The sequence below is a fragment of the Strongylocentrotus purpuratus genome, unplaced genomic scaffold (genome assembly GCF_000002235.5).
Source record: "Strongylocentrotus purpuratus isolate Spur 01 unplaced genomic scaffold, Spur_5.0 spur5_scaffold_9, whole genome shotgun sequence".
Taxonomy (NCBI): Eukaryota; Metazoa; Echinodermata; class Echinoidea; order Camarodonta; family Strongylocentrotidae; genus Strongylocentrotus; species Strongylocentrotus purpuratus.
The window spans coordinates 19707406-19723392 of record NW_022145615.1 but is presented as its reverse complement, the minus strand read 5'-3'; the positions used below and the strand labels follow the sequence as shown (position 1 = coordinate 19723392).

The 15987-nt window shown below is 36.4% G+C and overlaps 1 protein-coding gene across 1 annotated transcript; it reads right to left on the bottom strand.

The window, feature by feature from the left end:
* Positions 1-517: 517 nt before the first annotated feature.
* Positions 518-15007, bottom strand: LOC577673 (protein disulfide-isomerase A3). Its single transcript, XM_030976667.1, has 13 exons — positions 14798-15007; positions 13752-13839; positions 11761-11875; positions 11150-11257; positions 10140-10266; positions 8821-8934; positions 7772-7875; positions 6403-6424; positions 5671-5847; positions 4403-4505; positions 3997-4125; positions 3229-3308; positions 518-2802 (listed from the first exon to the last, which is right to left on the bottom strand). Exons 1-13 carry the CDS (start codon positions 14929-14931, stop codon positions 2655-2657), a joined length of 1449 nt encoding a protein of 482 aa, XP_030832527.1. The 5' UTR covers positions 14932-15007; the 3' UTR covers positions 518-2654.
* Positions 15008-15987: the final 980 nt, after the last annotated feature.

The following is a 15987-nucleotide window of genomic DNA, read 5'->3' as shown; positions in this document are numbered from 1 at the left end:
CATGGAGTTCCTTAAAGTATTAAGAAAAAAAGAAAGATTGTAAGTTATAAAATGGTGATAATCAGTTTGTCAGTGAATTGAGAAGAAACAAGAAATAAAGAGTGAAAAGTGGAAGAGAGGGAGAGGGAAAGGATAACGAGAGAAAAAAAAGAGTTCAATTCATGACAAAAAAATGTAAGCAAATGAACGAGAATTGAGAATGAAGCACTGTAAAAGTAAAATGCACATAATACGGAAATGTTGAATGATACATTAATACGATTGCCATTATGGAATTGTTATTATACTGTTTAAAATTGGTGAACATTATTAATGAGTAATTATCACATTGTCAGAAAATTGAGAAGAGGAAATACAAGACAGAAATAGAGAAACAGTGGGAGAGGGCAGGAGGGAAAGGAGGAGGAGAGAAGAAAGAAGAAATAAAGAGTGAAAGAGTATAAATGTTTTTAATTGTTATTATTAATATTCTACCCCTCCTCAATGCATTTTGGAAATAAAAGGAGTGAGACAAACATCATGTATAATTAATCATTTATTTTTCAATCATTATTTTGTTTTTTCCAACAAATGCAATCACAGAACATAAAAATTGTATCAAATACGCTCTCTTTGAAAGTTACAAAATAAAGACTCAGTGTACCAAACAACTGAACAGTGAGAGTGTACACAAAAGTTTGACGATCACCTTTTTAACATCAGTATTGCTTTAAGCACAGCACATTAAAAAAACTACAATCCCCGTTTAGGCCTCACCAAAAAAAATCCAAAAAAAAATCCAAAAAATCTACATACATATCTTTATCAACTGAAACAATACATGAAATAAATAAAGAGAAATTTTGATTAAAACTCATAATTCTTGAAACATACATAGACATGTAGTACCCTTCCTAGAAAACTCAGAAAGTTCTTTATAGTACGAAGTTACAAAAAGAGAAGAAAAAAACAGAAACGGAACATTCACTCAAACTAGGATACAAACCTATGTAAGAAACTGCGTCTGAGCATATATCGATGTAAGAAACCAGTGGCGAAATTGCAAGTGCAGTGAATAAATGTCATCATATTAGTGCCAATTCAAATATCTGGGCAGCAGAGTTTCAGACAATTTTCTTTTTTGACAGAGGCACTTCCAATTTCCTAGCCCTTTCAAACAGCTCATGATCATTTATTAACATCTCATCAAAAGAAAATAAAGCTAGATCAGTTTCACATTCCTCCCAGCTGTCGTATTATTTCCAAAAGAGTCATGATATAAGTTTTTAGTGTGAAACAAGGTATATATTTGAGTGAATTTAACCCTATTTTGTGTGACAGTACAGCACCAGAAGGACATACAAAATGACTCTAGACTATATTTGCTTGAAATAACAGTTGACATTGACTTCTCGACTTGCGACTTAAAGTGTACCAATCATCACAGCATGTTTTGTTTTTAATATAAGAGGTTCCATGTCGCTCAACAACCGTTTTCTACATACGAGCTTCAACTATTACTTCTATAAAGAAATATTGAAGTATAAACTCGGTAACTAGTGAAACGTTTTGTAGAGTACACTAGATCAAATAGAATAGGGCAGGCAAAGAAACAAGTCTACAAGTGCCGTTTTATGTTTGTTGTTTTCTTCATACCCCTTAAATGATTGTACACATTCTAGCAATACACCTTTTAGGTTATTGGTACACTTTAAATCAGAATGGCTCATAAAACTGTCTGAATGGTCAGAGGAAGAAAAGTAAACAAACAAACAAACAAACAAACAAGGAGATGTGACTTCGTCCTTTCATACAGAAGTGATAAGTATACACATACTGAAAGGACAATTATTTGTTGCTCAAACAAAGTGAGAAAAAAATCATACTCGTACATGAACTTCTCATTACTAATACAATGAGCTCACATATATAGAAAAATAACTAAAATGTTGACATTCTAATTCAGATAGCCACTCCCAATAGAGCACCTGCAATAGAGGAACTGAATATTTAGTAATCGAATCGAAGTCATTGATTTCATTACAGAAAAAACATCTGTATTCCACCTAGATCTTGTTTTTAAGTTTACCCCTACACAAATGAGGTTCAGGAATACTTCATGCATGGGCACTGGGTTTTCAACTCCTATCAGAATGGAACAATATTATCTTCTCTGGGCATTCAAACCCAACGACATAGGAACTGGCCATCCAATTGGAGGCCCCACTATCAAACAGGGATGTATTTAATAACCTGTCAAAGTAGCTCTATCCGATTAAACAGAAATTCAGTTTATCCCCCACAGATTCCGATTACCTCCTGTTAAATCGTAAACTTGCGTGTGATTGAAACTTTCGCGAATTTCTGGAGTTATTAGTATCGCCACAAAATTATCATTCCGCAAACATGATTGAATTGTACCTTGGATTTCCTTCAAAGAGCCAGAAGGGCGTTAAGTCCCGTTTGTTTACAGAGCGTTAATGCCCTTCTGGCTCTAAGCTGGGGGAAAATGTCTTGGCGTGAAAATGGCCTTCATGAAAATATCTAGTTTAACTACACTCTCCAGATAAAGATATATCTTTATATCAATAGTCCCTAATCTTCTCTCCATATTTGTTGTCTGAATGTCTATAGGCGGTGAATTCTTATTATTTGTTTACTGATGGATTTTTTTTTTACAACTCGGTCTTGTCTCCGGTGTTGACTGGTTTACTTGTGGCTTCTTTTTTGATGAACTTGATAAAATCGGGGACCTCTCGACCACCCTCGTACTTCTTGGGACTGGATTTGTTGTTCTTTGGTGCCCAATAAAGGGTTGGGAACCTAAACAAATTAAAAGATACAAAAGGAATGCGATTCATTACAATTTCATTATACACTTTGTTTTTTTTTCAAATCACAGTACAGTCTATTGCAGTAAATTATTATTTATTTACATCATAACAGATTTTGATGTAAAGATACATTCCTACTGGAAATACAACGTATTTAGACAATTTGTATAGAAGAAATTCCCCATTCTAGGGTCTTGTATAAATCTGCAAGGCTCATTGTGAGTCTGCAATGACATCAATTGACCTCTTCAGAACTAATTTCTTTACACGATGTTGTTATCTAGTCTGTATGCCCCTTTCGCATTACAATGATTCTTTATACGCCGTTTCATTATAGCTGTTTCTTTATACGCTGTTTCTTTATACAAGTTTCGTATAAACTTCTTCTAGTCTGAACAGGTCAAGAGATACTTACCCTCTGACCTCAAATGCTGGGGGTACATCATTGGCGGTAGCGTCCATCTTGGCTATGACAATGTTATTATCTCCACTGAGCTGTAATATTGAAGAAAAAAATAAAAACATGATTCAAACAGTGAACATGATGCGACATCAAGGGAATCACTTCATCAATTGTTAGGTTAGCTTACCTTTGGCACAATTAACTGATAAACTAGATGGACCTCTGTTGAAATTGATGCTTCCGCCATAGAGTGATTTTACAAACCAAGACAGAAGCAATTTTTAAAATTCAAGATTGATTGTAATCCATTAACAGGTTCTCAGAATATCATGATTACATGCTAGTTTTCATATACATAAATGACCCTTGATCTTTGACCTCATGACCCTGAAATCTCTGCAAGATACATACATGTCCTGAGTTTGATAGTATTAGTAATCCATCCATCAGTTCTAATGATAACACGATCACAAGCTATATTTGCAAACATAATGAGCCCATGACCTTTGACCTTGTGACCCCAAAATCTAATCAGTTCATTGGCTCTGCAAGATACATACATGACATAATTTTGGCAGTAATCCATCTTTAGTAAATAGAATGCAGCGATAACAAGCTTTATAACCATGGTGCTGGTGAGATTGATTACAAAGCAAAGATTTCGTCAACCATGATAACTACGGGAGCATGGCATCAAAAGGACGGATAGATGGACAGACAGGCATATATGGACGGACGAATAACCTAAAACGTAATACCTTCTCAATTTGTTTTACTCACCGCTTCTCCCAATTCATTGTATTTAGGCTCCAAGGTCTTACAATGGCCACACCAAGGTGCATAGAATTCAATGAGGACGTCTTTAGTCTCATCGTTTACTATCTCATCAAAGGTTTTGCCAACAACCACCTGAAAAGCAAACACACCAACAAGAAGAACTTGATGAAAATGATATTGATTATGATATTTAATTTACTGTATTTGCTGGAAACGTCTACATAAATTTGAGATCTTAAATAATTCTCTGATTACAACAAAAACAAAAGTATCAGAAAATTATCATGTAAAAAAAAATAGGTCAGCAGGGTTTTGAAATATGAAAGATAAGTTTATATCAAATATTTATTTTAAAATCTTAACTATAAATAGTGTCTGCTCTCTCTTTTTTGTTGCTGAATGTATTTACCTTGACTGGGCCATCATTGGACGCTGGTATATCTTCGCTCTTGATAAAAGGCTCTAGCTCACCATTTACAAAAGCCTGGATGAATGCTTTAAGTGTTTTAACTCTGTAACCAAAAAAAGAAATCAATAAGAACATATCTTTACTGACTGGTAGTGTATGACATTGGAGTTACAGTGTTCCGAGCGGTTGGTGCTAGGGTAAAGATGAACATGAAGGAAAATATACCTTCCTTATGGTCCCAAAAATGTATAATACACCACTTCGAGTCAATCTGTTGTATTAGATAGACTTGTTTTTCTCAAGCTGTTCAACCTTATGTGTAAAACGCACGCAGTTTTACACTATGCAAACAATTTTTGCTTGGATGTGGTATGACACAAAACATTTGACTATATTATTCATGTAACCATCTAACCATTTACGCAGTATTGATGATCCTCATAATCGATGCCACAATATGAGCTGTGGACCAATCACACATTTGTATCTGTAAGACCTTTCTAATATTAAAAATTACATTTACACTGCTAACAAAGTATGCTAAATGCATCTACAAAGTAACGTGGCTTCAACCGAGCTGCCCCAAGGTAGAGAAACCATTCAAGAAATAACTTCCTACAGGGTCACCATTTACTCCACCTGGGTGGAGAGTGGCAAATGTGGCCAAAGGTGCACCATGGGATAGAAATAACATACAATAAGATCCATAGTCCAATTATCTATCCACATTATCACAGCCATACGTACATGATGACTATCTTTAATAGCTGCACCATGTGTTCGATTCATTCAGTTATTTATTAATACAATTTGATAAATTCTACTGCAACGTTGCTACACTGATATAAAGTAGAACAAAGTTGATCAATCAAGAAAATTCTTCTTGAAAATCACTTATGGTATAGTAAAATTACCATCATTATTATTGATGAGGCTGTTAATCATTAGACACATAGTTCTTATTGAAATCCCTTGTGGTTTAGGGAAATCAACATTATAATAATCATACAAGTAGATGAGGTTGATGGTCGTAGGACAAAGAAAACTTACAATCCCTTCACCTCTAATTTTTAATTTTCAATCTGCATTGATTTAGGAATCTCTAAGAAGATGTGCTTAAAGATTGATTGTCATTGGAAAAAGAACTAATACCATTTTACAGTCTACGTGTATGCTTGATTTGTGCATGCAAGCCAACCACACCCCTCCTCCTCCACCTACACACAAAAAAAGAAAAGAATTTGTCAACAAGGATGAGGCCAACTCACGTGAATTTCTCTGGCATGACAAACTTCTCGCCCTTGGCCCCTTCAATAGCAACCACAGGAGATCCACCTTCTGCGTCAAAACTGGTGTCGTAGTCGTCCAGCTTTCGTTGGAAGTCACTAGCAGAGGCGATGGACAGGTAGACCGAACCGATGAATTCCCGACCAACGTTCATTACTCTGGGATGGAACAAACGAATCAAAACAATAAAAACTTATACGGATAAAAAGGCTGTTTATTCCGTAAACAAATAATTCTTTTATAAATGTAATGCTTCCTTGGAGAAATTTCAATTCTTTAAACATATTTGTGGCTCACACCCAGTAATTAAACATTGATTGATCGATCTGTAATTGAAAACAATTCAGAAAAAATCTTGGAAACAGCGGGATTTGAACCTGCTATCTACTGCTTGCAGGGCTTGCAGTGATGGCCTGGTGGTAGAGTCGCTGCCCGGCAAGCAGTAGATGGCAGGTTCAAATCCTGCTGGTTTCAAGATTTTTTCTGACTTGTTTTCAATTACAGATCACTTAATCAATCTTTATTTACTGGGTGTAAGCCACAAATATGTTTAAACAACAAATACTTCATATTTGAGCGTCATTATGAGGTGGGCTCCTTTAAAAAAAAAATTTGTCTCAGCCCAAATTACTTCATTGTCAATATCTCACCCTTTGAAATATTGCATCATCAAATGTTATTCAAAATCAATGGATGAAAGGAAATTAACTAACCTGTTTCTCCAGTAGTTGGTTCCTGTAAACAAACGGGAAAAAAATATAACAATCAATATTAATTTCTTCATGATTGCATCTAATATTATATACCTCACTTAAGTAATCCAGCAATCTGATTGGTCGAAATTGCATTCATAAACTTTAACTGTTCCCGAAAATTCCCGGTAACCATGGTTAAAAAACAGTTCAAAATCCTAATAACCATGGTTATTGGGAAAATAGGTCAGTCTCCATGGTTACCCCATAGATTTACATGTTAAAAAATGGTCTGAGCGATCGAGGATACCGTACGTGTGCGAAGAATTAGTCGGTAATTTCAATACAATTGAATCTCGATCGATCTTACCGACAATTTTATCTTGCATTGTTGACATTAAGACGAAAATAAACTTCCAAAAACAAAAAAACAACATCTGCCGATAGATCTTGATCTAAATTCGTGCCAATATGCATTGCAAAAGTAAAAGAAGGGCCTGTTTAATGGAGCAGCCGCGAAGCTTTCACCACGCGAAGCCGTTTTCAATCCATTTTAATGTATATATACAAAAAAACTGTTACGTATGGTAACAGAGCGCGATAGCCGAGCGGTTTAAGTCGGCGGTTTTCGTTACATCACTTTTGGTACGCAAGAGATCGAATCCCATCTTCGACAAAAGTTTTTTTTTTTTTTTTTTGGCATATAAAAGTATTAATGACTGCTTTAATATTCGAGAAATAGTTGTTTTTATACGCTCTCGGGAAGGTTACAATTGGGCTATTGCCCTCGGCACGCCTCGGGGCAATAGCACAATTCTAACCTTCCTTTGAGCGTATAAAAACAACTATTTCTCTCAAAGCAGTCATTAATACTATACTATAAAACACATATGAAACAATGTGCAATTCAACTACAAACTGGTCTATTAGAGTTGGCCACGGGAGGCGTATTACTAATGCTCAATGATAGCAAGACTGAATACTTTGTCTCAGCATCATTACCCTATCTTATTCTGTCAAACCTTATGACCGACGTCAGGCTGATGGAAAATGGGAAACCCCTTTAAAATCTGCACCTTGGTCCACAATTTTGGAGTAGTATTTGAACCACGCTACACCAAATGTGACACGGCACCACAAAACCACCAAAAAGTCGACAGAAATGATATCTTAGTTTAGGTCCGATTCTAAAAGAATATTTATTTGCTAAAAAAGGAGGGTATCTTAGCACGTAAAGAGAGTATACTCTTTCAGGAAATAATACAAACTAAAATTTGACCATCTTGACCGAATACACCTGAAAATCACACACCATGCAACTTTTGTGTGGGTTTGTGGTGCATGGTCAAAGGTACTCTGTGGATTGGAAAGAGTGACATAAAACACTGACCTTTCTTGTCCAGTTTATAGTCGACATTGTAATAGGCAGTCAGGAGTGGCTTCTTGGTGAACTGTGCTTGATTATCTGCTGTCATGTAACCACAAAGTCCATGGCTGCAGGCAATTCAAACAAGAAAAGAATAAGTGACATTATAAGGTTTTGCTCAGATTATAATCAATCTATTTGTTCATATACTGTATTATCTATCGAAAAGTATTGATCTACTATACTAACTATCTACGAACCACACAATCCTATACTGACAAACATTCCAAATAAGTAAACTTTCAGCAAAAACACTACTGGAAAATCACAGAATAAGAAATTACTGCCTTCTTAAAAATTGGCATGGAATTATACCTCTTGTTGTAAAAAAAAAGGGGGAGCTAATAAAGTTGAGTTGAGTTTGGTCAAGTTTTCATATGTTGAAAGAAACTGTGGAAACAATTGGGAAAGGATGATTGGATAGTATGACATGAATCGGTGTATACTTTGAGGTTTTGGAGTCCTCAAAATTATTGGAAATTGACTGAATGTTGGGGAAAGTCATATGCACTGTACACACAAATATACTACCGCACACACACATGTCACATTAATGACTGGTCCACACTTTTCAGCTATATATATATATATATATCTCTTGTGATATTTTTTAAATGAGGGCATTTAACGACGATCCTTTTCAGGGGATGATTACTTTTGTAATATGTCTTACTCCAAACTAACAAATAGAATGAGAAGGCTCACAAATTATTTATTTCAACTGCATAGACTATATATACAGACGCAGCTAAGTAACACACAATCAATCAATCAACACTTAAATCAGTACAGAACAGTTAGCTTTAAAAAGGTCAACACCTTCAATGTTTAATCTGCTCCAAGCAAACAAACCATCCAACATCCAAAATTTCTAAAAACAGGCAGATGTACAGACAAAAGTTTGCTTAAGCCTCGAATGTGAAGGTTAAATTCTGGGGAAGGTGAACAAATATTTTGTGAGCTTTTGTTTCATGAAAGTGTTGAAATATAATGTTGAACTTTGAATCACTTACACATTTTCTCTGATGAATTTCTCAACATCCTTCTTTTTGATGGCTCCATCGAACACCGCTTGACTCTCTTCAAATTTACTCGCGAGTTGTGGCGGTCTGAAGAGAACCACTTTACTGTGAGACAAACATAAGGACAAATATTGTGATTATCAATGAATTTCCTCTCTTCCTCTGCTTCTGATCATGAACACTCGTATCTTATAAATACAATGCAACCTCTAAACCACAATATTACCACTTGATGGCTTTCTTTGCCTCACTGCAAGGTTGCTCGTCTGCCACATGTGCACTTTAACACAAAACAGACTACCAGTAGGTATCACAGGACAGAATTGCTTTGTGCAACATAATAGCTTTGAAAAATTGCCAATTTCCAGTATTTATCACAACCTTTTTGACAGTGGCATAAAAAATCTTACGCTGGAAACAGTAAAATAGTATCAAAGCCTTTGGTACATCTATCCCAAGATAAATATATTGTGGCACATGGAGATTAATTGTGTGGCTTTAAAGGGATCGTTTAACAATGTTAAATCTGAGATACACGGCCCTACGTGTTATCAGTGTCTGTGATATGGTTTAATATTGAAGCCCTAAAAAAATTGCGCTTCAAAATGATCAAGAAGTGCCTCAAAAAAGTAAAAATCTTTGAGTGACCGGTTTTACTGTACCTGTTTCCCCCAATAGACTGTAGTGTTATGAAAACCGTCAGGTGAACGGTTTTCAAAATTTGTCATTCCAATCATAAATATCTTGATAATCAGATAGGCGATCGGCTTGTAAAAGTCATGGGGTTTCTGACTGACCTAAAGGTTTATAATTATCATTTCATCATGAGCTAAATCCAGAATTTTATTTCAGAATCTGAGACAAAGTTACCGGATCCCTTTAACAATAATATGACTTATATAGAACTCAATAGCATCTTTTCCAGAGGATACAAGGCATTTATAAAGAGTTAGTGATTAAATAGTGAAGGTGATAGTAATTAGAGATAGAATAACTGGATTATGAAGGAAAAACAAACTTGCCAAACAGAGAGTAAACAATTACAAAAGAAAGAAGTGTGAGATGAAAAGAAAAGAATAGATACAAAAAGGACGATCCGGTCGAGAACAAACTGGGCATTGATTTCTGATCCTAATTGGGTTGATGGCCTTTTGGGCAGCTTCTCGAAAATCATCATAAGTCTAAGTCCTTGGACATCCCTTAGAAAAATGCGCTATAGGATGTTTCCATGGGATGTCGAAAAGCTTAGACTTAAAACAGTTTTGAGACTAGCCCCTGGTTCTCGGCACACTGTCAGATGATGGACTTACTCTGTGCCTGAGTGTTTTTCAGCCAGACCAGAATCAAGGGTGTAAGCAAATCTGAATTCCTCAAAGAAAGCATCGGTAAGTTTCTTGAATTCCTTCAATCCAGCGCTTGTTTCATCGGCAAAGAATCCTGTTCAAAATGAGGCAAACCAAAATTATAGTCAACTTTATCGACAATAAGCTCTAGCCTAGAGCTAGATTTTTTTCTAATTATTATTTTACATGAAATCAAATAAATCTTCTAAATTTTCAGTTTAAAATACAAGGTACACTACCCACATTATTTCTTCTGGACTCGTGTCATCATATCAAAGGAGTAAAATAATTGGCTTTCAGAAAATTGTAGAGGTTTGTCCTAAGAAAGTCGGTTGACAGGCAATTCCAAAGAGATGAGAAAATCGTTGATGGCTCATCAGCATATTAGTCTTTCGGTTCTGACCTACAACAACAAATTACTACCCAAAGTACGCTGAGCTTCACATCAGAAAGCTCCATATTAATTTGTTTACCTAAATAATTGGGCAAGTTAGGAACGATTTATCACTATAGTTATTAGTTATTGTTATCGGTGAGGTCAAACCAGCCCTTATTAAAGTCCCTTACTCAGAACTATGCATTTAAACCTTTCTTTTTTTGTGAAAGGGGTAGGGATAGACATTTCAGGGGGGTGTTTCACAAAGATTCTAAGTTGAACTTATCTCTAAGTTGGACTTTAACAATTATGGAAAGCCGTTAGCATCTATGAAAATATTTTTTTAAAGTTATTTTAAAAGGCATAAAATGTTGATTCAAATCATTCATATATTCTATTATCAAGAAGAGATTTCATGTTCTTGATGTGGAATTCATAACAAGTCTAAAATATTTGAATTTTTACTTTTGAATATATTTTATTTTAAAGCTACAAATGGTAGTCCATCATGTTTAAGTTCAACTTAGGATCTTTGTGAAACACCCCCCTGGTGTCTATACGCCTGCACGACTATATTACAGATAATTCAAAGGGTTCTTACCAACGATGGCAGCAGTGGCACCGGAGGTAAAGTCGTCAAATTGTGCTTCCGTCGCGATGACGACAGACTTGGGTCCAGCCTGCTTCTTCATGAAGGAAATGATACCAGCTGTCATGAAATGGAAAGAGTTGAACATTCTTGTTATCACATTAGCCCATTTTTTTTGTACGACAAATACTCCTGTGATGATCGCTCCATTTGTAAATCCTACACTAACAATTTAATAGAAAATAGGCATAATATTTCTAAATTAGCAATGTGGAGTGGACTTTATAATCACCTTTTTTTAATGTGAAAATTAGTGATTTTCTATTTTGCAATTTTTATTTGCATAGGTTCAAATAATAAAAAATCTCAAACTATAATACAAAAACTTTTAAAGGTGAGAGATAAGAATAACTTTGGCCAAACAGAGGGGGCGAAACTGGTTTGTAACACTTACATTTCTGAAATGCTATAATTGCCTTCATACAATTCACTCCGAGATCCTAATTCAAATTATTGGTCGAAAGCAGTCACGTGTGATCCATTTATCCAGACCATCATATATTTTTGTTGTCCAACAAGAGTAAAGGGCTTTCAAAGTAAAGTGAAGAACCAATAGTACGTACCAGATTCCCTGGGACCTTGGTAATCTGAGGGTTCTCCATTGCGGAATACTTTGAGGGTAGGGTAGCCGGATACACCATAGGCACCACATGTTTGGGTGTTGGCTGTGCAGTCAACCTGAACAGGTATGAAGGATGTAAACAAAGTTAAGGACTGACTGACTGACTGACATGAATAAATGTTTCAGAACCACATAGTAGTCGGTGTCCATGTATTGCATCATAATTCGCAGACACCACATTTGGTCGAATTACCAAGTAATGTGTGCTCAGGAGGGTGTTTCACAAAGACTAAGATTGACTTTAAGTTGGACTTAACTATAGCAGGCCATTCATGCCACTGGTTGCTCTTACCATTGGTCTCTCAATTATGGTCTTTAAATATTAATGAACTATCAAAAAAATGTAAATTCTGTAGATTTGTGACCATGATTTGTACGTCCCTTGAGAAACCCAATGCAAGGAATGGTTAGAGGAACTAGTGGCATGAACGGCCTGCCATATTCAATTCCAACTTAAAGACAATCTTAGTATATGTGAAACACTCCCCATGTCTCTCAAGAGGCAAACCCGTTGTTCCACTATATATTTCTCTGAACTCCAGCTTGCCTGGAGGGTGAGGGGAGTTTTAATATGATGAGAAATCCTTATGGCGGTACATGTAGGTTCAAGGCACAGTGCATTACACAAGACCTGTTGGTCATAAAAGTGAAGTCCACTGTTTAGTTGGTGGTTGAAAACACCTGCGGTCATTGTGGTCATTTGAACCCATACTCCCATAGCTTTCTGTTTTGTTTTGTTTCCTGTTCTTTTCTTACCCGAGCATAGTGTACCACCTACATCAGTGTGTTGGGCCACAATCAGAGACAATCTCTGAAGGCTTGACAATGGTTCGAGGTGACTGGGGTTGATCTAGCATGGCAATCTGGCCAAGTAAAGCTATATACAAAGCTAGACTGGAATCCTGCATCACCATGCCATCAAGCTACTTTCTTTAAGTTGCCATTTCATCTTGCATTGATTTTCCAGAGTGAATGTTCAATCCTCATGGTACAGTACAACTTCAACATCATTATTTTTCTTGTATTTGCTTTATTTCCTGACATGTAAAACCACATAAAGATAAATTTTCTTGCATCCTACATTACATTTGGTGTGTATAAATTTTTCCATTAGTAGCATTTGAATAAAGATAATCATTCACATCCATACAGGAATGAGGGCATTTTGAAGAGCCATCCTTTCCTGGAGACAACTTTTCTATGACATTCTTCAATACAATCATAAAAAAGATAATGAAAATGCTCACAAATTGTCACCTTTTCAGAACTCAACCCTTTCTTCAAAGTGTACGAATCACCAAACAAAAAATGTGTAAACACTGTGCTGCCAGAATGTATAAAATTAACCTAAAAAAACTTTACCTGGCATTCTATGGATTAGCAGTTCTACTCACGAGTCAGTTTTGGGATAATTGAGAGTGCAATAAAATTATAAGGCCAAATAACAAAAAAACATGTTTCTCGTCCAGACTTTACAAAAAGGAGGAGGCAGGGCATGACTATTTTGCATTCTTTTTCCAAGATGGCTGCCATGCTAGTTATAGCTTGTCAAGCCTATTTATTCACAGATATTGTGTTAAGTGAGTATACCAATGCAATGTACATGTATGACAAAACAAATGATTTGTATCCCTTTAGAAGCTACATGTATTAAAACAAAATGTGAAGCACATGCTTTATTTTCTTCTGGCATTTTTTCTTCTGAATAGTAAAAAAAATGGAGGCGGCTACCCAAAAGGAGGTGACGGGGATGATAACACTTCATTTTTTATATTTGGCCCAACATGTAACTTGCAATGTTTCTCTTTGGAAGTAATTTGAGCTCATATCTGTTTAACAGAATAGCAACATTGAACCTCTAACATACAAAACAAAATACTTTTTGGTGATTAGTACACTTATTAAATCATGTTTGATCATCTATTTGCTTACCTTAGCCAAGGCAATTGGAGGACTCTCCCTCTGGAGGGTGGTGGCAGCGGTCTCGAACTCTGGAGCCAATTTCTTACAATGGCCGCACCTGAATCAACACAAAACAAAAAAGAGTGACAGTGCAGAGTGATATAGTATAGTTCCAGTTCAGCTAATGGATCAGTAGGCGCCCTGGTCCTAGAATGAGGATCATCTGCATGAACGAGGATATCCTCATAAATGCAGATAAATTGTGTCCTTAAAAAATAATGATCGTACTATTTCTGCCGACGTTTTTTTTTTTTTTGCTCTGCAGGTGTAGGGTTCCCGATCTGCGTGCTGGCAATGCAAAAAAAAAAGGGTTCCCATGAAATAAAATACCCCCAGTTCACCGTCTTCTTTTCCAGACTGTCTGTCTTCCCAAGGATTTATCGTTCTTATGAACGTCTATGTGCTGTATAAGTGAGAAATGCATCATCGCGGAATCCGTTTTTCACATCACCAACGCACGGAGCGGTAGTACGGATCGTCCACGAATTTGCCCACGATCCTTATTTTTTAGGACGCGATCTGTCCCATTCACAAAGATATCCTTATTTATGCCGACTGTCTGATGATCGACCAAAGCAAAACTGAAGTGAAATCCACCGTCGGTGTGCACTTGTAATATTGTCCAGCGGTTTGCCATGAAACCTGTGAGAAAGTGTTTAGATTAGACAAATGTCTTCGTTTTTAGGAAAAATACTCCAAATTAGAAGTCTAGGCTACCAAAAAAAGAATAAAAATTGACACGAAACTTCACGATAACGTCTTTTAACGACTTTTATTTTTAAAATCATGCCTGTTAGCGTTATTTGAAAAATTGTGGATGATTTATTTAATCTTATAGTAAGGTATCTCCACGCCGAAATTACGGGTCCAAAATATTGTCACAGTTGTGAAAAATCGCCCAGACATTAGGGGAACTCAGCTCAGTTTTCACATAGCCTACGCCCCCACTCATATAATAAATATGTGGGACTAAGTAAGTAAGATAAATGGCAAGAGATCAAATAAAGTGTACTTACCACGGAGCAAAAAACTCCACTAATATCAGTGAATGGTCTCCAATGTTGTCTTTGAAGTCATCATCTGTAAAATCTATAACATCACTACCGTAAGCAACTCCAAAGAGGAGCGAAATAAGCAGAAGTGCATTCATTTTGAACGATGTGTCGGTCTTTTCCAGATCCTGTCTCCACAGTGCATCAGCAACTACAGAACGTCTAGAAAGATGGCGATCCACGTGTACTTAGCGTTGGCGGCCTCTGATTGGTCGAAAGCGGAGTGTCTGCTAGTAAAAAGTATACACGTGCATAAATTATGCAGTCGTATTCCTGATCTATATGATCAGAGGAGCATTTAAACTCATGTGGTAATTTCATTATCCAAAGATATACGTTTATTTCTCTGTGATTGACTGATTGTGTAAATTATTTTGTAAACAATCAAATAAGTCTGACAACTAGACACTTTGGCGATACTATCTGCACATGGGCAGTTTGTAACTTTGTACAAAACTGTAAAACCCACCGGATTCGACTGCTATAAATATGCCCCATATTATTATGCTGAATATTGTTCATGAACCAAAGTTATGCTATCATTATTCATTTATGAACTGGCGGTACATTATATGATGCAAGATGGAAGTATTCTTTTCAAGAGGGCAAACAGAAGGTATAAGTAAAGCACACCCATAAAATTTGGACGTCTCCATGAGTATTTTTTTTTGATATTTGCCACTTTTGTACAAATTAAGGCTGTCCATGGATTATTTCATCATGCAATTATATAGACCTGTGCTATCGATCGACAAAATGACCCGTTGTTCACGGGCATCTATCTAAAATGAGTGAATTTGCACGTCTTAGACCTATGTTTTTAGTAAATATTAGCTTCGAATAAAACCATACACGCCGTTGCCACGCCGCTTTATCTGCCACGCCCAACCCACTATAGACCCACTGAGATGGACAACCGCTTGGGGAATAGTAGCTATAGGCAGTGGCGGATTCAGGAGGGCACAGGGGGCACGTGCTCCCCCCCCCCCGTAAACAAAGGAGGAAGGGTGGAGGAGGAAAAAGAAAAAGGGAGAACAGGAGAAAAAGAAGAAGAAAATGAGGGAGGAGAGAACTAGGAGAGGAGAAAAAGGAGGGGGAAACAAAAAGAAAGGGAAAGAGAGAGAGGAGACGGAAAAGGCGGAAAAACGAAGAAA

Coding starts and splice junctions, on each gene's coding strand:
- LOC577673 (XM_030976667.1), bottom strand. CDS start 14,931: ATGAATGCACTTCTGCTTATTTCGCTCCTCTTTGGAGTTGCTTACGGT. Junction 11,876..13,751: donor CTCCAATTGCCTTGGCTAAG/GTAAGCAAATAG, acceptor ATACCTGTTCAG/GTTGACTGCACAGCCAACAC. Junction 2,803..3,228: donor CCAGCATTTGAGGTCAGAGG/GTAAGTATCTCT, acceptor TAATTTGTTTAG/GTTCCCAACCCTTTATTGGG.